The sequence below is a fragment of the Crinia signifera genome, chromosome 5 (genome assembly GCF_055691185.1).
Source record: "Crinia signifera chromosome 5, ASM5569118v1, whole genome shotgun sequence".
NCBI classification, from domain to species: domain Eukaryota; kingdom Metazoa; phylum Chordata; class Amphibia; order Anura; family Myobatrachidae; genus Crinia; species Crinia signifera.
Genome location: NC_139221.1, coordinates 169,177,699 through 169,204,243, shown reverse-complemented (window position 1 = coordinate 169,204,243; position 26,545 = coordinate 169,177,699). Strand labels below are relative to the sequence as shown.

The following is a 26,545-nucleotide window of genomic DNA, read 5'->3' as shown; positions in this document are numbered from 1 at the left end:
CTTTCTTCACTCTGGATGCGTGTATCCACGTCGGACCTTCTTCAGTTAGGACAGCCGTCCTGGTTACTGCTACGATCTCTGTCTCTGGACCATGGGTGAAATCTCCTGGACCTTTGTTCCTAGGGAGTACCTTCACAACGACCTTGTCTCCGACCTGGAAAGGGTGTCTTGGTTCCTGTGGATTAGAAGGATTTTTACAAATAACACCATGTTCAATTTCACTAAGTCTGGTGATGAGGGACCTAACATACTCTTCTCTAATTTGTTCTAGGTCTCCCTCCTGGACTACTAATGGTTTCTTAGCCCAGGGCGTGGGGAAAGGTCTTCCTATTAATATTTCAAAAGGTGAATAACCCAGAGTCTGTTGGGGGGTCATTCTAATTTCTGCTAGGACAATGGGGAGGGTTTGTTTCCATTTATTAAATGTTCCTCCTGTTGCTTTCCTAAGTTTATCCTTTAAAGTCCTATTCCTTTTCTCCACTATCCCTGAACTTTGAGAATGATAGGGAATGTGAAATTTCCACTCTATTTGAAGTGCTTTCACTAAAGCTTGTGTGATTTTTTTGCTGTAAAGGCAGTGCCTTTGTCGCTATCTATTTGGAGCGGGCATCCCCATCTAGGGATGATTTCTTGTGTTAGTATGCGTGCAACTGTTTTTGCATCTGTGATGTAAAAATCTTTGTTTAAAAGCATAGCTGTGGTGATTTTGCTATGATGTCCTACCCCATGGTAGTGAGCAATGAACAATGGGGCGCTTGATTGTGGTATGCATGGCTTCCCCTCTTTGCAGATCAATCCTGTTATAGGATTTTTCTGCAATATTGGAAATAACCAGTCATCCAAGTCTTTTTGTGATGCTGAGCTTTGTAGTTCAGTGATCAGGTTTATCTTTCTACATTTGGCAAGCTCTTGTGAGCGCTATGAGTTCTGCAGCTTGTGCTGATTGATATGGAATGGGTCTTGCTTCTAAAATGTCATTTGGGAGGCGTACCACTGCGTAGCCTGCCTAATATGTCGAGTCATTGGGTCTACTACAAGAACCATCCACAAATACATGGTCAGAACCTGGTATTGGTACAGGGGAAATGTCAAGTCTAGGGGAGGTCTCTGACTCTATTGATGCAGAACAGTCATGATCGTCAGGAATGTCATCCTGGGAGCCCTTTAGTCCTAAAAGTGCATTTAGAATGGGTGCAGGGCCTGAGGATGCGTTTGCATACTTAATGGTGAGTGAGGGGCTTTCTAGCAACAGGACCTCATCTCCACTAAGACGCTGGGCTGACATGTTGTGTGTGTAGCCCTTTAAGTAATGCTACAACATTATGTGTGGTATGGAGAACAGTGGGTGAGCCTAGGGTGAGTGTGGTTGCCATCTCAGCTACCATTGCACAGGCCGCCAGTGCCCGAAGACAGGCAGGCATACTTTGGACCGACACCGGCATCACTTTGGAAAAGAATGCCACGGGGCGCAGCTTACCTCCATGTTCTTGTGTCAGCACACCCGCCATGGTTTTACATTTGTCCCTTGCATATAAATGAAATGGTTGTACATAGTTTGGGAGGGTCAATGCCGGACCTTTCATCAACATACATTTAAGGCTTTCATATGCATTTAACATTTCTTGTGACCATTGTATCTGTTTTAGGTTTGTCATTGAGTGTGGCTTGTCTCAAAATGTTATCATAGTAGGAACAGTCAGAAATCCACTGTCTGCAGTAGTTTATCATTCCCAGAAAAGACAGCATTTCTTTCTGAGTGGCTGGGCGGACCAGACCCAGTACAGACTGGATGCGTTGTGGTCTGACTTTCCTTTCCCCTTTTGTCAAGACAAAACCTAAATAATCAACATTCTTTTTGCACCATTGCATTTTTGTTTTTGACACTTTGTGCCCACATTCACAGAGCTAGTTTAACAGTGATATACCATCCTCTCGGCATGCCTCCTTTGTTGAACTACAGATAAGCAGATCATCTGCATACTGTAGCAGGACTGAACCATAGGGGGGGTGCCAGGGAATGTGGCTTGGAGCACGATGCTGTACACAACAGGGGAATCAATATACTCCTGTGGCAGTCTGCATCATGTTAACTGCTGGCCTCAAAAGAAAATGCAAATAACAGTTGTGTCTGGGTGTCCACAGGTATGCTAAAAAATGCATTTTTTCAAATCGGTTACTGAGAAATAGGCGGCATCTACAGGGATGGCTGAGATGAGTGAGTTTACATCAGGTACAATGGGTGCAATGGGAACAATTAATTGGTTTATTGCTCTGAGGTCCTGTTGACCATATCTGAGGATTTACAGTGTCTAATTCTGTGTTTGAGTCAGAACTGTCAGTCATGAGCAAGTGTGGTGATGAAACATCAATTCCTTTTCCTGCTTCTGATGGACTGATTGTGATTTCTAGCACAGAGAGAAGATCTCTGCCTAGCAAATTGATTGGGCAGTCAGGTATTACAGTAAATTCATGTTTTCCCATGTCATGGCCCTTTAAGGTCTGTCCCTGCCAGTCAATCTGAAATCCGGGGTTGTCTCTAGGTCTGGGTTGGCTGGGCTGCATGGGGTTACTGACCTGTCGGGGTTTGTTTGAAGGGAACGGACAGTCTCTAGCCCAATGGCTATCCCTTTCACAGTTATAGCAGCTTGTCTGCCTGTTGGGTGGGGGTCCCGCAGGAGCCCTCTGAGGTAGTCTGTCTCTAGGAGGACGGAATGGTTTATTCTGTCTCCTAGGATTGTTTTGATTTTGGAAGCGTGTGAACGGGGTATGTGATGGTGTGACAGTGTTTCTTCTAACTTCAAAACAACCTGCTGCTTCCTTTTTATACAAATGTTTTTCAAAATCCTTCACTGTATCAGAGGTCCAAGTTGAAACACTCTGCTTCACAGCGAGGATATATATATCGGCAGCAGATTATTAATGAAAGTAGAAACAAGTAAATTATCATTATGCAGAAGCGGCAGACCTGCTTCCTCGGTCCAGCACTTCTTGAATCTCTTCCAGAAATTTGTCACTGTTTCTGATACTTTCTGTTTACAACTTACAGCTATGGGGAGAGATGAGCGTGCTTTAAACACCTCCCCCATATGCTCTGTGAGTTGTAAACAGAAAGTATCAGAAACAGTGACAAATTTCTGGAAGAGATTCAAGAAGTGCTGGACCGAGGAAGCAGGTCTGTATGACCTTGTAACGTAACCATGGTGAGGACAGCCTACGTGCAAATTCTTATATGCTACATGGATTCCTAATTTTAACCCTTCAGGGGGTAGGTTGTATTGCGTTTGTAAAGTGGTGAAGGTGGTAATTTGAGTACCGTCTACTAACTCAGTGATATTGTCAATACCTCGAGAGGTTCATCCAGTCAATGTCAAGTCAGGGATTGTGGCAGAGAGGTCTCGCAGGGATAGGACTCTAGTGGGTAGGGAAATCCTCCCTGAGAGGGTCAAGACTTCATCCCATGCTCTCAAGGAATTCTTGATCGCACATGGAATGTTGTAAACTAGTGGTCTCTGTTGAGCCGGAATCCACAACAAATCCAGTAAGGGGAGCTGGGGGTACATTTGTCTCTCTAGGTCCACCCAAGGTTTTGTATTTGATGGTAAAGACCAATCACAAGCCTGGGCTACTAAGCTCACCAATTGGTATTTCCTCAGATCCGGTACTGCCAAACCTCCAAGTCTCCTGCATCTAGTTAGTCGCAAATATGATATCCTAGGAGGTTTTCTCTTCCAGATGTATTTAAGAACCATGGAATGTATTTGACTGGGGCAGTATGTACGGTATGGAGCGGAAGAGATAAATTAACTTCGGTAGGATAGACATTTTAAATGCGGCTATCCGACCCATCCACGAGACCTCCAGACACATCCATCGCTGTAATAGTTGGTCTATTTGCAATATGAGCGGTTTATAATTTATATCTATAGTCGCTGAGAGATCATTGGGGATGCGGATACCAAGATATATAATAGAATCTATCTTCCAATTGTATCTATAAAGCTGGGAGAGTTTATGGGAATCTACATTAAATGGCAGTGCTTCTGTTTTAGAGGTATTGAGTTTGTAAAATGATGCCGCAATATAGTTCTGTATAATCTCGTGGATGACAGGTAAAGACGTTTCTGGTTTTGTAATAAACAATAAAACATCATCTGCAAACAGACTCAATTTGTGTATAGAGGACCCCACTTTTATCCCTGGAAAGTCCAGAGATTGGCGTATTGCTATAGCTAGGGGCTCTATAGCCAACACACACATGAGTGGGGACAGTGGACATCCCTGTCTAGTGCCATTTGAGATCTTAAAAGGGGATGAAGAAAAGCCATTGCTAAAGACAGATGCCGTTGGGGAGCTATAAAGAGCTAAAATGGAAGACAATATACCATCTCTTAAACCAATCTTTGATAGTATTTCCCTAAGAAATGCTTTTTCGGCATCAAGGGCAAAGAAGATAGCCTCCTCGCCACTTTTTAGCAATGTACTCGGCCAGGTCAAATACTCGTCTCGTGTTGTCCGTGGATTGCCTACCTCGGAAGAAACCAGCTTGGTCTGGGTGGACAATTTGGGGGATTAGGGGGCTAATCTATTAGCTATTAGTTTAAAGTAGATTTTAAGTTCGGTATTGAGTAGTGCTATCGGTCTATAGTTTGAGCAAAGGGACGGATCTTTGCCCTGCTTATGGCTAGTGATTATACGGGCATGTAGCATCTCTTCGGGGAATAAGCCACTAACTGTTGCGTGCTGATATAGCTGAGTAAGTAGGGGTAGCAATACTGGGGTGAAATTTTTAAAGAAGAAGTTGGTATATCCATCTGGGCCAGGGGCCTTCTCATGTTGCAGAGACTTGATCACCAAATCTATCTCTTCCTCAGTCCACTGTGAGTGGAGGGAGTCCAGTATCGTTGGGGACATGCTCGGGAGGGGGAGGTTCTGTAAGAAGGAATTTATTAAGGAGGGGGAGGGTTGTAGTGTGTCTTTGTCTGTATTAAAATTATATAACTTTTTATAAAAGTCGGCGAATGCTTCTGCTATGTCTGTTGGGTAAAGAAATTTCTTACCGTCAGGGGACTGGATATGTGTAATTCTGTTCCTGGTGTGTCGCATTCGTAGCTTATGAGCTAGAAGGGCACCAGATTTATTTCCCGGAGAATAGTATCTCTGTTGTAGTTTGTCATACACGTGTCTCATACGCTGTAGGAACAGGGCTTGGAGTTGGTTACGAATTGAAACCAATTCTCGTTTCAGCAAGCAAGATGGTTGTGATCTATTTAGGGACTCAACCTGGAGTAGACAACACTCCAGGTCTTCCTGTTTTTGGAGACATTGTATTTTAAGTCTGGCTCCAGTTTGAATAATTATGCCCCGTAGCACCGCTTTCAGGGCACACCAATGTGTGGGTATGGACGTGTCTAGGGGTGAGTTGGTAGCTAAGTAGGATGACAGGGCCTCCTTAATGGTCGTAAGACCTTCAGGGGTCTACAGTATATAGTCTGGAAGTCTCCAAGGTTTGGGTGGCATCTTGGAATGATGTAGCTTCCAAGACCAGGACACAGCTGTGTGGTCTGACCACACAACTGGGGTAATAGATGTTCTGAAGGTATGCTGAAGGGTCCACTTATCTAGTAAGATAAGGTCTATGCGGGAGTAAGAGTTATGTACATGGGAAAAAAAGGTGTAATCTTTAACTGAGGGGGATTTGACCCGCCAAACATCATATAGGTCGAATTCTGTAAACAGGCGGTTCAGAGGGGTTAGGGGTCTTTGCTTGTGAAACATGCTATGCAATGGTGTAGATTTGTCTAGTTTCTCGTCCGGGACTAAATTAAAGTCTCCCATAATAACCAGATGGCCTTTTTTGACTTTCTGGACAATGTCTAAGAGTTTGCTTAAAAAAGGGATTTGACCAGTGTTTGGGGCATACAAAGAGACAATTGTAATTAATTTGTCTTCTAATTTACCCACTAAAATCAGATATCGGCCATTTTTGTCTGAGGTTTGAGATATTAAATCAAATTATACAGTGTTGTGGAACAAGATAGCTACTCCCTGTCTCTTAAATGGGCCACTGGAAAAATAGCCTGTGGGGTATCGTGAGTTGTGGAAAGCTGGAGGGGCTTGTGCTGCAAAGTGAGTCTCCTGTAAACTCACTACCCTGGCCTTTTCTCTATGAAATGTTTCCAATGCTTGACGTCTTTTATTTGGGGAACTGAGGCCATGTACATTCAAAGAATAAAACTTAACCATAGCTGAATCTCAGGTCAAAGAGGTATACTTTATAGACAGACTTCAAGGGGATTGTGGGGGTGACGGAAACAATAAAATAAAGGGGGGACATAAGACAAAAACCTGTGGAAGAAACAGAAGGACATGTAGGAGGGTTAACTGCAATAGCCCAACACTTTTGTTGGTAAGCTGCTCAATCAGAGGTGTGTCACTCAGGTGCCAATAGCCGTTATACTAGGGCCAGAGTGTTTGTCACCTTGAAAAATTGGCGACAAAACAAAAAACATTGGGGGTGTGGTCCCTGATGGGTCCTAACAGGGTGATCTTATAGCAAATAGGTTTACATCATCGCTATAGATTAACCATTACAACATACGAATTGAAGTTACCTAGAAAAAGGTTCTAAAGACATAGTAAAATAAACTGTATGATACTTGGCTATCTATAGAACGCAGTGATATACATGGAGTCAAAGTATAGTCTACTGGATACCCTAACGATAGCAGTGGTACTATGTAGCACTAATAACTAAAGAGACTGCGTTAATATTACAATTCAAACTTAGAATATGTGAAACACAAAACAGCCCAAACTGACAGTGAGATAAAGACACATTACTTTTTTTTGCGGCAGTGGAGCCAACTTATATGTCAACACGGGTGTGGCGAGACATAGGCTCTTTTCGCCATCAGTCCTCTGGCCCGTGAGTTGTGGCAGAAGGTTTAAGAGTTTAAGAGTTTGACTCCAGCGTCAAAGGAGGAAATGTCATATGAAGAGGACTCATACCTGATTATGATCTTTACTGGGAATCCCCATCTGTACTGTATGTCATGTATGTATGCTGACGTTATATGGTGGAAGGCACATCTCTTGGCAAGGGTAAATTGTGACAGATCAGAGTAGATTTGTAGACTGCCAAGAGTGTCAGATTCCTCCACTAATCTTGCGGCCTTGAGAATGTCCTCTTTAATATGAAAGAAGTATACCTTCACAGCTATCCGCGTCCCCTGGCGGGCTTCACAGGTGTCAGTGTCCGCTCGCCATGCACCGAGCCCGAAGCATGGCGAGTGGACGCTGACACCTGTGAAGCCCGCCAGGGGACGCGGATAGCTGTGAAGGTATCCGCTTCCCCTCGCGGGGCTCGCTGCGCTCGCCACGCTTCGGGCTCGGTGGCTCGCTGCGCTCGCCACACTAATCTATTCTCAACTCCACGCCGACGTGGATAGTGGGGGTATGAAAAGGTCGTAGGACGCGTACCGCCGACCCTCGCGGGGCTCGCTGCGCTCGCCACGCTTCGGGTGGGCGTGGATAGTGGGATTTACACGGTCCACAGCTGTGGCGTCCACTAGTGGCACTGAGGGTGGGTTTCAGGCTTCTTAGTGGCTATCTATGTGACTCGAGATTCAGACGCAGTTGCGTCTGAATCTCGTGTACAGTTTAGAAGCCCCGGCATCGCTGTGCCGGGGTGTCCACTTTAACATACCCCCTTGTCAGCGGTGCCCAGGCGCTGCCTGTTTCACTGTGGAACTACAAGTGCCACAGTGACATTGACCTGTCAGCGCCTTGGCAGCGCTGCTGCTGCTGCTGGCCGGCCGCTACGCTGTTTACGTACAGCTAGAGCGGCACAAGCTCAGTCAGACAGAGCGAGAGCGACACGCGCACAGTGAAACAGAGCCTCTGGCAGGCTGCCAAGTTTCATAGCTAGAGCGGCACGCGAGCCTCTGCACTTCCGGCACCGTGAAACTACAGAAGTACCGAAACAACCCGATGACGTCATGGACGCGACCCAGCGCCGACGCATCCAGCGTCTCCAGGGGGTGTGGACTACACCCTGTGTACCATCACCTTGACAACAAGGTGTTGTTTTACACCTTGAAAACGGGGACCCAGTTCCCCGAAACGTTGGGATTACATTAAAGTTTTTTGAAAAGACCTGGGAGTGCCGCTGCTTGCATTTGCACTGTATGGTATCCAGTTACTCCAGAGGGCACCCAGGCTGAAGTTCCCCATTCCAGGGAGTGCCGGGCTGAAAATCTACTATATATATATATATATATATATATATATATATATATATATATATATATATCTTATATATTTAGCCAGATCCGTCACTCACAATTAGTCTAGCTAACGGTGGGCGGGCTTCCACGGGTGATTGACAGGCCCATAGCCACCGTTAGCCACAATGCAAGACATGCCCTCTTTCGTTCTACACAACCCTCCGTCCTACACAGCAGCTTCCACAGCTATCCACCCCCACCTCGCCCGCCACTCCCCAGGACCGCCCATACACGCAAAAACCCCGCCCCATGGTTACACACCACACCCACCCCCAACATATTCCTCCTACACCACTGCTTCCCACAACATCCGCCCCCTCCTCCTCCAACACTCCCCATCGCCACCCATTCATGGTCAAACACCGCCGCATGGCTACACGCTGCGCCCCACTGTCACCCGCCGCCTGTAGTCATCCTCTAGCAGAGCCGAGCGGAGTGCCAGCGCACCAGGGGTCCCGCTGCGCTCACAGAACAGCGCACCAGGGGTCCCGCTGCGCTGACATGGGGATAGATGACATGCCCACCAGCGCACCAGGGGTCCTCCTGCGCTCACAGAACAGCGCACCAGGGATCCCGCTGCGCTGACATGAGGATAGATAACATGCCCACCAGCGCACCAGGGGTCCTCCTGCGCTCACAGAACAGTGCACCAGGGGTCCCGCTGCGCTGACATGGGGATAGATGACATGCCCACCAGCGCACCAGGGGTCCTCCTGCGCTCACAGAACAGCGCACCAGGGGTCCCGCTGCGCTGACATAGGGATAGATGACATGCCCACCAGCGCACCAGGGGTCCTCCTGCGCTCACAGAACAGTGCACCAGGGGTCCCGCTGCGCTGACATGGGGATAGATGACAAGCCCACCAGTGCACCAGGGGTCCTCCTGCGCTCACAGAACAGCGCACCAGGGGTCCCGCTGCGCTGACATGGGGATAGATGACATGCCCACCAGCGCACCAGGGGTCCTCCTGCGCTCACAGAACAGTGCACCAGGGGTCCCGCTGTGCTGACATGGGGATAGATGACAAGCCCACCAGTGCACCAGGGGTCCTCCTGCGCTTACAGAACAGCGCACCAAGGGTCCCGCTGCGCTGACATGGGGATAGATGACATGCCCACCAGCGCACCAGGGGTCCTCCTGCGCTCACAGAACAGCTCACCAGGGGTCCCGCTGCGCTGACATGGGGATAGATGACATGCCCACCATCGCACCAGAGGTCCTCCTGCGCTCACAGAACAGCACACCAGGGGTCCTGCTGCGCTGACATGGGGATAGATGACATGCCCACCAGCGCACCAGGGGTCCTCCTGCGCTCACAGAACAGCGCACCAGGGGTCCCGCTGCGCTGACATGGGGATAGATGACATGCCCACCAGCGCACCAGGGGTCCTCCTGCGCTCACAGAACAGCGCACCAGGGGTCCCGCTGCGCTCACACTCAGCAGGACTAGCAGGACAGGGTTTGGGGATAAATTACATGCCCAGCAGTGCACCAGGGGTCCTGCTGCGCTCACATTAATAAGGAGGACATTCAGAGGCCACGGGGAGATGCCCAGGGAAGTAAAATGTCCTGCAGCACATGCACCCTGCCTTCTAACACTTACTCAGCTAAGCCACACCCCACCCCCCTCTTTATTCTGGCCGCAATCCACTCTCTCAGACCTGCTGCTGCTCAACGCCACCCTCCACTACCTTCACCCGACAAGTGCCGACCTACAGGACCTGCTGCCAAGGCACAACACCCTCCAGGACCTGCTGCCAACAAGCGCCACTCTCCAGGACCTGCTGCCACCAAATGCAACTTTCCCAGACCTCCTGCGGCAACCACAACTCTATCAACCCATCTGTAAGTACTACCCACCACCCCATACCACTACACCACCAACTAATCTCCACACACAGCTACCTTCCATTTCACACCAGTACCTGCTGCGTGGCACCCAGCGCCCCATACCAAACAATCTTAGGTCAGTACACCTCTTCAAACACACCTATACTCCCATTAATATTGGCTGGGTTTCTATCTCCGCCCGGGACCTGCTGGGTTTACACCACATTGCACTACACCACCAACCGATCTTTCAACACACCTCTCATCTCACACTATATTGTGTGCGTTCCCGTATCAGGCCCGTAGCAGCAACGTCTACCACTTTAGCACACTTCTACCCCTTTCACACACACATCCATGCCTACTATACTCACAAGTACACACACACACACACACACAAACAATGCCTGTAATACACACACAAACCCAGCCATAACACACACACACACACACACACATCTATGCTCACAAGTACACACACACATCCATGCTTTCAATACTCACAACTACACACACACACACACACACACACACACACACATCCATGCCTCCAACTACACACACACACACACACACACACACACACATACATCCATCCATGCCTACAATGCTCATAACTACACACACACATCCATGCTTTCAATACTCACAACTACACACACACACACACACATCCATGCCTCCAATACTCACAACTACACACACACACACACACACACACATCCATCCATGCCTCCAATACTCACAACTACACACCCCCTTCCATGCATCCAATACTCACAACCACACACACACATCCTTGCCTCCCATACTCACAACCACACACACACCTCCTTACCTACAATACTCACAACTACACACACATACACATATCCATGCCTTCAATACTCACAAGTACACACACACACGTGCACACACACACACATATCCATGCCTACAATACTCACAAGTACATACACACACAAACACATCCATGCCTGTAATACTCACAACCACACACACACCTCCTTACCTACAATACTCACAACTACACAAACACCATCCATGCCTTCAATACTCACAAATACAAATACACACACAAACACACATATCCATGCCTCCAATACTCACAACTACACACACACACGCGTGCGCGCACACACACACACACATATCCATGCCTGTAATACACACACACCCACTCATTGCATGCAACATTAAAAATATAAACATTAATGCACTTTACGCACATTATTCACCAAATTACACAATGGAGGTTATTCTGATCGGTGCGGCCAAACGTGCGTACGTTCCATATTAGCGTACGCTCTCCGTACGCGGCCGTTGGGGTTAAGTCCACCCACAAGTCAGCCGCATACGTACGGCCAGAAACAACGTCGAAGGGGAGTGGCGTACAATTGAGCGTAGCCCAACGTACACGGACGGCCAAGCCCTTACACTCCGACAACTGGCGTACAACGGAGCGTACGCCACCGTTTACGGACGTCTCTAGTCCGTCTTCCCGCCGACTTCTTGCGGAAATCTGAGCGTACGCCAGCTTGCACGGACGGGTCCCTATTGTTTTCAATAGAAAACTCAGCTTATGTCACCGCTCGTGAGAGTGAGCGTACGTCCGTGCACGCTGGCATACCCTTCACATATATGGACCTGCAAATCTTGCCTTTCAACTACAAATCAGACAATTAATTAATTATTCTAATTGTTATTCAATTATTGTTTTCTATTAACTCAATTGTCTACCTTAATAAAGACCCTAATAAAACAATATTTTAACCCTCATTACATGTATATTTGTTATGTTCTAATGTGGCATTTTAATCACTATCTATGTGTCCCCATATTGCTGTTACTTTTAAATCAAGTTATGTTGGTGTTTCTGTATATGTACTAAATTATGTCCATAATTAGTTTGTCCAAAATGTGTAACATGTATACCTACCCTGATGTTATGTGTGATGTTTTAATCTAACAACATTAAACATTCATGCATTTTCACTATGTGTTATTTTACTCAAAAACACACACATTCACACATCAATCATTACCCCTCACCTCAAATTACAAATATAACTTACATTACACATCTGTATGTACCTACCCTTACAAGCCCTCTAACATATTTATTATTAAAAACACAGGCAATTTCTAACAGAATATAAACTTTTATTTTGAACAAACATAATAAGGGGGGGGGGATAAAAATAAATTAAATGAGGGCCTCCAGTTGCCCAAAAAGAATACATAAATATAGGAGGGTCAGGAACATTTCCCTCATGATCCGTGCCACCTCCTCCTGGTGCTGTTCAGTGTCTGTAGTGAAGGGATAAAATTTTTTTTTTTATATATAACATACACAAATGTTTGTTGTATTTGTACATAATAAAAAGTTGTGAGTTATGTGTGAAGGCCACATACATTTTTAAACTACATTGAAGATGGGTCTGCTGTAAACACAGTACTAAAAAATAATATGTTAACACACACATACTGTACATAGTAAATAACATTAATTAAATTACTCCTTCTTGGATGAATGTATGCTGTATCCCAATTGGTAGTTTGGTTTTGGGGGACTCTCCTCTAACCTCACAATTAGGCTGTGCTATTTAAGGGTTATGACATTGTTGCGGCTTAAGCACTCCTTACTATTTTAAATTTAGGACATTGCTGTACAAATTATAGGCCTAAAGCTATGTTTGTAAAGCATGCATCCGCATGGCCTCACACACTATTAACAAAACAATCTCTAAATTTATGTTGCACATCATGCTGGGAACTGGAGTTACCCAACACCTGGACCCACATAACTACAACACCACTAATGTCGGATATCTCATTGGATGTACTGTTATGTCAATTATTCAAGGGGTGAGGCATGGCCACACTCCAAAAAACCACCAAGGGGACCCTTGTTCCTGGAGAAGGACAGGCCACACCTCATGGTCGCCCTGCAGTGATATGTTGCAACTAATGTTGATGTTGGATACACATATGTGGTTGTTGTGATTGTTTATGTGTAGACATGTGTAGGTAAACATTAGACACATTATTTACTTACGGCTAGTTGAGCCATCCTGGTCGCCGCTGGTTGGGTGTGCGGTGGTTGGGGGGGTCAGGAGCAAGGGGGATGGGATAGGACTTGGGATACTGGTAGTGGGTGTGAGTGGGGATTGGAGAGGTTTGGGGGTGGGTGGTGGAGAGGTGTAGGGGGGTTGGAAATGGGGTGGGGAGGGGGTGGGGGTAGGGGTGTGGGTGGGAGTTGGGGAGGGGGTGGGGGTTGGGGAGGGGGTGGGAGTTGGGGAGGGGGTGGGGGTTGGGGAGGGGGTGGGGGTTGGGGTAGGGGTGGGGGTTGGGGAGGGGGTGGGGGAAGGGGATGGCGAAATTTGGTGGGTCCCAGCTTGACCCATTGTCTCCTCTTCTTCCTCCTCCTCTTCCTCCTCCTCTTCCTCCTCCTCTTCCTCCTCCTCTTCCGGCTGCTCCTGGGCTGCCTGCTCCTGGGCTGCCTGGTCCCGGGCTGCCTGCTCCCGGGCTTCTATGCGGGCTCTTGCCCGTGCTGAAATGTTCATGTTGATGGCATAGAAATCGAAGATTGGGTTTCATAAAAAAGGGGGAAAGAAAAATTCACATTAGTCATGCTCATAACCTTCCAAATTATCATTGCTGTTATATTTCAGACATTTATCATGCAAACTAATTGATATGCTACACCCAAAAACTGAGCAACTACTTAAACCCCCCCCTATACACCCCCTATACACCCCATATACACCCCCTATACACCCCATATACACCCCATATACACCCCATATACACCCCATATACACCCATATACACCCCCTATACACCCCATATACACCCCATATACACCCCATATACACCCCATATACACCCCATATACACCCATATACACCCCCTATACACCCCATATACACCCCCTATACACCCCATATACACCCCCTATACACCCCCTATACACCCCATATACACCACATATACACCCATATACACCCCATATACACCCCCTATACACCCCATATACACCCCCTATACACCCCATATACACCCCCTATACACCCCATATACACCCCATATACACCCATATACACCCCCTATACACCCCATATACACCCCCTATACACCCCCTATACACCCCCTATACACCCCCTATACACCCCCTATACACCCCATATACACCCCATATACACCCACATACTCAGGAACATATTTATAAAAAGTACAGAAAACATTGCAAAAAAACGCAGACATACTAGTAAATAAAAACTTACATCGGGCAATATGGCGGCGAAGTGTCGAAAGCAACACTGGCTGCCGCCGGCGCAGGTCAGACCAGCGCCGCTCAACTTGGGCCAGGCTCCTGCGGACGCCGGTCCGGGCGAAGATTAGCCGGCGGGCATCATTATACGCCCGCCGCTTGTCCATATTGGACATATATGGGCCCCTGGGCCCCAGGCGCCGGTCCATGACCTCAACCAAGGCCAACAGCTCCTGGGTAGAAAACGCCCTAGCCCTGGTTGAAGTCATAGTGGCAATGGCGCAGTTATTAATTGCAGGTACATATATCACTTTTGGTGCTTGCTGATTGGTGTAAAAAATTGTTTGTTTAGTATTAACTTTATTAATCCTTCTTACATGAACAAACTGGATGCGAATAGAAACTTACGCGGACCGTTCCGATATACACATACCATAACCAACAGCATGCATTCAATGTATAGAGAGGAACTGTATATACAGTGTGCGTAAAAGAATACACGCAACCGTCTACTAATAAATACGCTGCTAAAAGGGGCACAATGCAACATGTTGGTGTATGACAATTTCATACTCATTACATATGTAAGGAAAGCATTATAACGTGATGTTTTGAAATGTGACTCACAAAGCATACACGAACTCCAACAGATACCAGCTGACAACACTCATCATTGGAATGACAGGTGCACACATTTCACGATGTAGCACACAATGCTCCACAACCTGTGTATGTGCATATACAGGTGATTGATCAGGTGCGTGGAGACCTGCGTAATTTAAGCGGCAATTATCGGCGGGAAATATCGGCGTAAATTAGCAACTACATTGCGGGGAAAAATATACGCCCCCTTGTTCATGGCGGGAGATTAACATATAAATATTCAGTCAGATGCAGGCCAGAATTGCTGCAAACATGTCTAACTCAGACGATTCCGCAGCTGAGGACGCTCTACAGAGAGCACAAGCAGAATCCCTGCTTGAAGCTTTACAGAAGAGGGAACAGGAGCGGAGAAGGAGGGCTCAAGAGAGAAGTAGCCTGCAAGACCAAGCGGGCCCCTCACTAACAGGCCCTGTTCAACCTCCACCAGCTCCACAAGGGCCAAGCAACCAGCCAGAACAAGAGGTTGCATCTCTCCAAACAGGTGTGACCCAGCAGGTGCATGGTGAGAGAACTGGGGCCACCAGAAAACGAGCTGCAACATCTAGGGTGAGGACTGAGCAGGATACCACCACCAAAAAGAGAAACCCTGCATTTGTAGAGGCAGAATTAAGAATTTTAGTGCCCAGAGCACGCGAATGGATCGAATTGCCAACCAGGAAGCCGGGTGCCAGTGCAAGGAGAAACCTTTGGGACAAGATCACAGAGGAAGTGAACCAGGTGTCACCAGTGGTCAGAGATTGGCTATCGGTGAAGAAAAGGCAAGTGTGTTTGTCCCCCTGATAATGTCATATGTGTGTACATATGTTACATGTATGTTTTGAGAATAATAGAAAGGTGTGTTTGTAGATAGTGCTACACTTCAATGTCACATGTGAACACAACCATGTCTAATAACCCACATTGATATATGAAACATGCACCATTGGTGTGATGTGAGGTTATGGGCACAGTTCTGCTCATGTGAAGTATGTGAAGTATGTGATGGGACAAGAGAAAGTGTGTTTTGGAAAGAGTTGTTGTAAAGGTGCCCATACACGTTACAATTATTGTATACAATATTGTATACAATATCGCATCTCATAGCATATCGGTTTAGCGATGAGTACAAAAAGTATGTGCAGCACATACTTTTTGTACTAGATCTCATCTCATCTGATCTCATCGCAAAACCGATATGCTATGAGATGCAATATTGTATACAATAATTGTAACGTGTATGGGCACCTTTACATGTTCCATATGATGCAACTGAAACAAGAATGAGCAAACTGTGCACATGTAGCTGGTGAGAAACTACACATCCCAGTATGCCATCCCATAGTTAAATGACTCCATAATAACCACACTGTCAAGCTATGGTGGAATGTGTAGTTTCACAACAGGTGGAGGTGCCTAATTTGGCCATGGATGATGTCATTTCTGCATAGTGATCTATGTATGTGCATTTAGTGGCCTAATGAATGAGATGAGACACTGAAATGCCTCCTAATGGAGACATTAATGTGTGTGTGGGACACATATGGCTAAAAAACATAAGATCACCCACACTAGGAAATGTCACGTAGTCATGATGTTCACTAGCACAGTGGTGCACATATCTCATGGTGATATTTGTATTTTTAAACTTGTAGGTGGACAGACTTCAAAAGTACACTGAAGAGGAAGATGACTGACCGGTACAACCACAGCATGTCCACCGGGAGAGGTCCTATGCCCGATACTTTGGAGTATACCCCCCTGGAGCAGGACGCCTTGGACGTCATTGATGTGGCCGAGGTCAGGGGGATCTCCAATATGGACAGTGAGCTCCCGGCGGAGGTCTTTGATGCTGCTTTTGATGGTAAGTCACAGTAATGCATTGTATTTTGAAAGATATTTTTTAGTGCGTATGTGATGGTGACATTGTTTTCAATTATTATCCTAGCAGAAGCAGAAACCCAGGATGAACCGGCAGCATCTTCCTCTGCAGAGCCACAGGTGGAGCAAGTGGTCCAGCCTCCACCAAGAAGACACCCCCAGCCCCAGCCACAGGAGACATGGGATGAGAGCGTGATGGTGATGCTTGAGAGGATCGAGCAGCAAGGGGTGGATGCTGCGCTCCGTCAGCAGCAGATTGGGGAATTTTTGGAGGATTGGAAGGCCACAAACAGGCAGCAGTGTGAGGCCTTCAACCGCATGAATGACACTCTGGCGGCTGGCATGCAAAGCATTGGCCAACACCTCAGCCGCCTGGATGACATTCTTGCGGAGCTGCTGACCACCGCCAGGTCCCTAAGGGACAATCCCCCATCTGCTGGCCCACCCCAAGCTGCTCCCCAACCTTCCACCTCTGCTGACCCTCCTGTGTCCACTAGGGGAAGACGCCGCAAGCCATCTGACCCAAAGGCCCCTGTCCCCAAGGCCCCATCTAAAAGGGGGAAAAAAGGGCCCAAATAATGAGACCTGGTTCACTTCCTCTGTGGTTGGACCCCAAATGTTTAAATTGCACTGGACATCCACTTCCTGAGTTGGCCATCGATCCATTTTCGTGCCATGGGCATTAAAGTTCTTATTTTGACCTCTACAAATGCAGGATAAATTTTTGGTGGTGTGTATCTTGCTTAGTATTCACCCTGGTTGTTGCAGTACGTATTCTGGTGTCCCCATTTCTTTCACCATTGCATTTGCAGGGTAACACATGTTTGGAGATATGCAACCTCTTGTTCTGGCTGTTTTTTTATTTTTGTGTCTATTTTATTTGTTTATTTGATTTATGACATGAAAGTGTCAAATAAGCTGTGATGCTGAACAGCAAATAAATTTATTTTACCAATTAAAACAAAATTGTTGTATGTGTAATTTCTTCTGTGAAACAAATACTAGATTTATGTGTACTTACTGACCAGGGTATTTTTGAACATTTGTTAAAGTGTGGTCGAAGTTTCCCATGTGTAACCCTCTCCATGGCCATTCCCATGTTCCTATCCAACTTTTCCCTGCAAATTAGTTTGTGTCAGCACATGTGCAGAGCAAGTTAATAGGTGAGAAAGCAGTTTGTGTGCAGGTGAGGTAGCTCCTACAGTAGTAGGTAAAAGCAGGTCCAGAACAATGCTTTCCTCATGGAGTGGGTGAGGCAGACAAACAAGGGTCAAAAGGTACATTTGTGTAGGAATGCATATGTGTCCTCCCTAAAAAAAGATGTGTGAATCGGCCAAACATGATAAAATTGCTTGTGAACAAACATGTATAAGTTTTTAAATATATATATGATTTTACAGTGTCATAAGCAGATGTAGGAATCCTTTGTTAGAGAGATGTGAGTGCAATAATGTGACTGGTGGCATCTTACATCCAGAGTGAAGTCAAATCCAATTCATAGCAGATCAGATAGTGGTACAGTTCTGTATTTTGGGTACTATACAAAGATTGTGTGCAAAATAGTGGGCATGGGCTTAAAACATTGCTGAAACATCCTTTGTAGGTGTTAGATGTGGTTTATGTTATTGTATCATAAATACAAAACCTATGTTTGTATTAGAGTGAACACGTTGACACATGTCGACTTGTGTAGATTGAGTGTGCTACTGTGTAAAGTCTATGAAAGCACGTAGTGAATGTGTATAACTGTTTAGCAAATACCTACCTTAGCATATATAAGCAGGTCTTAAAAAGATTCTTACCTTAAATTAAACAAACCTTTAAATGTAGAGAAGTGTAGAAAGATAAGCTTCCAATGTGTTTGAGTGCTGTGTGTGGCTTGCAGGTAGTGAAATCATGGTTTGGACTTAATAGACTGCAGCATTGGTTATTACATTCAGGTGTATGTGTTTGAGTAGTAATCAGCGTAAATTAGCAAACCCAGGCGCACGCTGGCATGCGGTATCTGTAGGGGTGGTCTGAGATGGCGGTTGGCGGCCGCCTGTTTTGTGTCCGAAATGAACGGTGCTTTAGTCGATCGTGCGGTAGTAGCACCGCTCATTTTTGGTGCACACCCCCGTGTACGCCCATGTTTACGCCCATTTTCCCTCATTATTTCGGCCGCTCCCCTCAACACGCCCCTATGCCGCCCCCAATGCCCGTACACTCGCGTACAGGTTTTTTCGCACGTAGAGACCCGTCCGTAAGCGTTGTGGAGTGTTCGCGCCTGCGCATTAGCGAATGTACGCATGCGCAGATCATAAAAAACCCCGGGACGTACGCGTACGGCCCGGCCGCACCAACCAGAATAAGGCCCAATATCTCACACTCACATATATTTCTACTTCTAATGGGGCGAAGCCCCTCACGACGGTGTGAAGAGCACCTGGAGGGCGCGATGAATCACCTAGTATATATATATTTACAGTATAATGTATTGGGCACCCAATACATTACGTGTGTGTGTGTGTGTGTGTGTTTGTTTGTGTGTGTGTGTGTGTGTGCGTGTGTGTAAACCAGTTTATTTGCAATATATCATATAAATACAACCTGACAATTCAATAAATGTAGTTAAATTACATAAAAAGGATCTTTACCCTGTTAGTGATGAAGCACATACTTGTTCACCACGCAGGAGTCCTTTTATTGATGCTGCTGACCTGCTGCTTTTATAAACACAGAGGAGGCAGGGGGAAGCAGAGAACTACAGAGCAGACTCCCTCCTGAAACTAGGGATGGCCATCAACCATCGATGATTTTAAATCATTGATGGTTTATGGCCGATGTTGAATACTTTTGCCATCGATTTGGGAGAACCAGATGGGTGCCCTACATCGATGGCAAAGAAGCAACAATGTTTCCATTTTTTTCAAGGTGCCGGGACAGGGAGCATAGTTCCGCCCCCGACACCCGGAAGTCCCGCCCCCGAGTTCTGATTGGCCCACGGGTCATTCAGTCACATATAATGGATGACCATCAATAGCTAAAACTATTGATGGTTTTCCATCAAATAGTTTACTACTATCAATGGTTACCATCAATGGTCTGTGCACCGATGGCCATCCCTACCTGAAACGAGTCATGACAGCCTTATCACAGACTGAAGACATGCCAGCAGGGATCAACAGTGCAGGTCTGTCAGCGCGGCCCTCTTATTCTCCCTGAGTAGATCAAAGCAGGGCTCAATGGCATTATAGGATTTGTAGTTTATCCTTAAATGTGACCCAGTCACAGATAAACTTCAATTCTTATGATGCCACTGTTCCTGCTTCTCCGACTGGTCCTCTTTGCTCCGCCGCCAAACACCACCTGACCTCTCACCTAATCACCTCCTCCCACTCCTGTGTCCAAGACTTCTCTTGCGCTGCCCCCCTGCACTAGAACAACATCCCGGCACCCATCAGGCTTTCTGATTCCCTCAAATGCTCCCTCAAAACCCACTTCTTCTGACTAGCCTATCCCTCCTCCTCCTAACCTCTTTTGCTCTTCCTATCCTGCCTACCCTACCCTTCCATCCATTCCCATCCGTTCTTACTTATCCTATTGTTTTTTATTCGTCCACCCACCTCCTTTTAGTCTGTTATCTCTTATGAGAAGGGCCCTCCTTCCTCACGTACTCATCCTAACTCTTTACCTCACCAATGCTCCTGCCCTGTTCTCCCCTTCATCTACTTCATCTTCAGTCTCCTCGACAATTTCGACACCTACTGTACTTCAGAACTGATGCTGATTTTAGTTCTACCAGCTATACCCCTTTTATTTATGCTGTATTTTATCAATACACCCTGTACGTTACCTTGTAATTTGTTTTTTATTTGCTATGTACGGCGCTGCAGACACTTTGTGGCACCTTATAAATAAACAAACTACTTCTTCTGGTCGGGTGCCTCTGATATGTAGTGTCAGTAACCGAAGCTGCAAAAGGGGCACTGTGGTGCTCTAAGCAGCCACACCAACATGAAACCCGGGATCTCCTCGCATGGTACCGAGGGGATTTGGTGGTAGGGGGAGGGCATTTGGCCTGGCGGTGTTCAGCAGCTTGCCAATCAGCAAACAACCACTGCTTACTGACCAGTAAAGAATTACCCCCTTAGTGCAACAATTGCAGATTTGGATTTGGATGACAATTGTCAACTGCATTTTGTCTATTTTACCGTGGTAATGTACAACCCTTGTTTCATTAAGCGACTGTGGCCTTATGCTTGGACACTTTAAGAAAATGATGTGTGTGTGATACTACAGTCATTTTGTATAAAATATGTCAAAGAGGAATGAAGGTTAACCCAAAATATATATCTTTTATATAGTCTTTTGTGGTTGTTGTGGATGAGGCTCTTTATTTTCTCAGATGGTAAAGCTGCCCATTCTTCTTGGCAAAAAGCCTCCAGTTCCTGTAAATTCTTGGGCTGTCTTGCATGAACTGCACATTTGAGATCTCCCAAGAGTGGCTCAATGATATTCATGTCAGGAGACTGAGATGGCCACTCCAGAACCTTTACTTTATTCTGCTGTAGCCAATGACAGGTCGACATGGCCTTGTGTTTTGGGTCAATGTCATGTTGGAACGTCCAAGTACGACCCATGCGCAGCTTCCGGGCTGATGGGTGCAAATTCTTCTCCAGTATATTCTGATAACATGCTGCATTCATCTTGCCATCAGTTTTGACCAAGTTTCCAGTGCCTTTGTAGCTTACACATCCCCAAAACATCAGCGATCCACCAACTTATTTCACAGTAGGAATGGTGTACCTTTCATCAGAGGCCTTGTTGACTCCTCTCTAAATGTAACATTTATGGATGTGGCCAAAAGGTTCAATTTTGGTCTCATCACTCCAAATGACTTGGTTCCAGAAGTTTTGAGGCTTGTCTCAGTGCTGTTTGGAGTATTGTAAGCGGGATGCTTTGTGGCATTTGCGTAGTAATATAAATAGACGTATAAACCACGCTTTGTGTTTGGGCAGCTCCTGATAAAAAGGAGGATTTTATGCAATAGAGTCGGAGCGCTCTGATTATGCTAATTAATGAGTGACACCTGAAAAATATTTTTTGGGTTAAAAACAATGTTTACACTCCTTTTGGAGTAAGTGAAGAGTCCCCAGTTGTTACCTGTCTTTCCCTACCTTCCGGTTAGCCAGCGGTGCAGCTCAGCGGCTGTCAGATGTTTGATTCCCACGGCTCCGTGTCGCACCGGGGTTGTAGCTTCCGAGTTCAGTTCAGCCGGCGTCCCGGCACAGTCTCTGACTCATTTTTCAAATGCCTCATTATTGTGCATCTTGAAACAACCACACCACTTTTTTTCAGAGAGTCTTGTATTTCAGCTGAAGTTATTTGTGGGTTTTTCTTTGCATCCTAAACAATTTTCCTGGCATTTGTGGCTGAATGTTTTGTTTGTTTACCTGACCATGATTTGGTTTACACAGAATCCCTAATTTTCCACTTCTTAATTAGAGTTTGAACACTGCTGATTGGCATTCTCAATTGCTTGGATATCTTTTTATATCCCTTTCCTGATTTATACAGTTCAATTACCTTTTCCCGCAGATCCTTTGACAATTCTTTTGCTTTCCCCGTAACTCTGAATCCAGACACGTCAGTGCAGCACTGGATGAAAGATGCAGGGGTCTTTCAGGAGACCAGAAACTCACTGACCTTTTATACACACACACACACACTGATTACAAGCAAACAGATCACAGGTGAGGATGGTTACCTTTAGTAGCCATTCAAACCCATTTGTGTCCACTTGTGTGCATGTTATCAGGCCAGAATCTCCAGGATAAGTTACACTTTGATCAGGGTCATTTTGGTAGTTTCTGTTGTCATTATGATTTAAAAAGAGTAAATACAGTTGTTTGACAATAAATGGCTTCATTCAACCACTAACTATAAGTGAAAGAAAGGTTTGTGAGTTATCATTCATATTCTCTATAAAATGGCCAGAAAATCACAAATTCTGCTAGATATATATATATATATATATAATCTCCCGAAGGCGGCACTCGCTTAGAATAACTCACATCAGACTGTGGATTTCTTTAGACCGACGTTTCAAGGTGCAAAATATATATATATATATATATATATATATATATATATATATATATATATATATATATATATATATACCTTGTTACTATAGTACTTTTAAAACTGTATGCAGTACTTATTTTTATGCATGTATAATATTATCATTTGCTTTTAGCTTATAGGATGCATTATTGGTCGACAAGGCAGCAAAATAAATGAAATCAGGCAAATGTCAGGAGCACAGATCAAGATTGCAAATGCATCAGAAGGGAATGGAGAAAGACAAGTTACAATCACAGGATCCCCAGCAAATATCAGCTTAGCACAGTACCTCATTAATGCCAGGTAAGCCTGTATGCAAAACACTGTATCATTGTTAATATTCCCTTATTAACCTATAGTCTAGTACACTCTCATTTACTTTGCTATAGACAGTTGTGCCTATTCCAAGTTAGGTTACGGGTGCTCTACTGGCAGCTTCTAATGCCATAAGTCTCCCTGGTTGAGAAGACCATGGAAGTATCATTGTAAAATGGTGTTGGTTGACTGCTGAAGGAGAATTGTTGGGATAGTAAAAGTGTGATATGCTAATAATGGGCAGTGACAGTTGACAGTCATATGCTATTGAGTGTAACATAGCACTGTTCATATTTACACGGTCACCACCAGCAGGCCTCATTAGTCATTTTTTGATTAGTGATGTAATGTAAGAAGAGAAAAAATAAACAAATAGGTTTTGATTAATTTATATCAGTAAAACCTTGATATTGATATTTGTTTCTTGTTTACTGGACACTAAATCAATTGATTAAATATATTTTGTCAGCATTAAATAATTGACAGTATTTCCTGCAATATTACCTGCCTTATAAGCTACCGGGCACTATTACAGCTGATATTTTGTATATGTACCATTGTTATGATCAATAAGTTGATACTAAAATAGTGGCAATTAGAGTTACTGCTGGTGTTACTGGGCAATACTTCTGAATACTTCTGATCTACAGTATTGTTGTATTTTTCCATTGCTGGAGATAAGGACTACTAGGTATAAACACTGCTTAATTTTTATCGGTGGCTTATATTGGGGACCATTGCCACAAATGGCATAATATAGGATGATAAAACTACTGGTGGCATATTAATTGGCTATTACTATTACTGATGGCAAATTATTTGACATTACTACTGCACATATACAGGTGCATTACTCCTTTTGGTAGAATTAGGATTACAATTGGTATATAATTTAGCAATTTTTATTTTTAACTTCTGTACATACTACTGAATATTGCTGCTATGTACTAACATGGCATAATGGCAATAGTTAGAATAGTATTTACCTCAGTGCTATATAATTGTTATTGGCAGGTATTCAATGCGGCTGGCGAGGGGATTAAACAGTGAGGATTGCAGAAAACCAGCGATCCTCGCTGTTTAACCCGCTCGCCGGCCATTCGTCCTATTCAACGTTCTGGGGAAATCCTCGCCGTCACAGGATGGCGAGGATTCCCCCTAACAGCGAGACCCGCGGCTAATGCAGAAAACTAGCTGTATTTAGCCGTGAGTCTTGCTGGTTCAGGAGCCGCATACACCAATTCTCCCTCACTCAAAAAAAGGAGCGAGGGGAAATTGGCGTATGAGGGGGGTGCATTGTATACTGACAGGGTGAGGGGTGAGAGCGAGCAGGAAGCCTGCTCGCTGTCGCCGCTCGCCCACGGCATTGAAAACCCCCCAATTGACTGCATTTGAAGACCTTTAGTATTATAAAACGCATAGCAGTGACATGCAGAAATGTCACTAACTAGGAAGGCTCTGAGGGAGGAGTGGAGTGACATACAGTAGGTGAGGGACATTGAGCTGGATGTGTAAAAGGAACAGTGACATACTGTTATAGTAGTGGTGGGAGGGGCGGAACAATAGGATGGAGAAGGGGGAGGCAATTGACTGAATATGGGAGGTCATTGTGACTGAGCTGACTAGGGGGGTTATAAGTGTGGGGGGGGAATGGGCAGTGAGATGGTTAAGGAGGGAAGGGGTAGACACTGGATTGAAAGCAGGGTCAGTGAGATGGTCAAGGACACTAGACTTGAGAAGGGGAAGACACTGGAATTTGGGAGGTCTATGAATTGGTGGGAGGCAGAGATGGGTAATAGATGGGGTACTTGTGTACTAGCGCGGCGCCCACGATATTTGGTCGCATGACATATAATCGCATAGCATGGCATACACCCGATGCACTGTGATGCGATTTAAAATTGTATCATCCCCTATACGATGTTTAATTGTATAAGCACCCTAATGGGGGCTTACAATGTTAAATGCACCCCCACGCCACCCCCACTATGAATGTGAACCCGAAGCGTGGCGAGCGCAGCGAACCCGCGAGGGGCGGCGGTACACGTCCTAGGACCTTTTCATACCCCCACTATCCACGTCGGCGTGGAGTTGATATTATATAGTGTGGCGAGCGCAGCGAGCCCCTCGAGGGGACACGTATTACTTTACATGTATTCCGCGTCCCCTCACGGGGCTTGCTGCGCTCGCCATGCTTCGGACTCGGTGGCTCGCTGCGCTCGCCACACTATATAAAATCAAGTCCACACCGACGTGGATAGTGGGGGTATGAAAAGGTCGTAGGACGCGTACTGCACCCCTCGCGGGCTCGCTGCGCTCGCCACGCTTAGGGTTGGCGTTGATAGTGGGGGTGCCGTTGGAGGTGCTTTTAACATGTTAAACACCAAACACGTTTAATTAACTTATCCCTTTGGCCACTTTTAACATGGGTTAACCCAGGGCTATTTTTGTGCAGGCTCCAGCAGGAACTGAGGCCCTTATTCTAGTTCACTCTTTCAGACAAAATATTTCTTAGATGGACAAAACCATGTGCACTGCAGGTGAGGCAGGTGTAAAACCCCACCCAAATCTAATTATCTCTGCACAAGTAACACCTGCCTCACCTGCAGTGCACATGGGTTTTGTCCATCTAAGAAATATTTTGTCTGAAAGAGTGAACTAGAATAAGGGCCTCAGTTCCTGCTGGAGACTGCACAAAAATAGCCCTGGGTAAACCCATTAGGGTGCTTATACAATTTTAAATCGCAGGTACTTGTGGAGTATCACGGCTCCCACGATGGCCATCGTATGCAAAAAAATCACATTGCATCGCATGCGATTTGATCGCATGCGATCGCATACGATTTTGCACTGAAAAGCATCCAAATGCATTGGAATTAGTATTAAACATGTTCAATGGCCCCCAACTGGCATTTTTGAGGCTGTACCACCCACACTATGAACGCAAACCCGAAGCGTGGCGAGCGCTGCGAGCCCGCGAGGGGCGGCGGTACGCGTCCTACGACCTTTTCATACCCCCACTATCCACGTCGGCGTGGAGTTGATATTATATAGTGTGGCGAGCGCAGCGAGCCCCGCGAGGGGACACGTATTACTTTACATGTATTCCGCGTCCCCTCACGGGGCTCGCTGCGCTCGCCATGCTTCGGACTCGGTGGCTCGCTGCGCTCGCCACACTATATAAAATCAAGTCCACACCGACGTGGATAGTGG

General features: G+C 45.8%; 1 protein-coding gene across 9 annotated transcripts in view; it reads left to right on the top strand.

Annotated features, from left to right (window-relative positions):
* Positions 1-26,545, top strand: part of LOC146080714 (poly(rC)-binding protein 3-like) — a 517,154-nt gene that overhangs the window by 413,251 nt on the left and 77,358 nt on the right. For all 9 annotated transcript variants that reach the window (XM_083188286.1, XM_083188279.1, XM_083188283.1 and 6 more), the window contains one exon: positions 23,151-23,320. In XM_083188286.1, the coding sequence (XP_083044412.1) occupies positions 23,151-23,320 (170 nt within the window). The remainder of the gene's footprint in view (positions 1-23,150; positions 23,321-26,545) is intronic.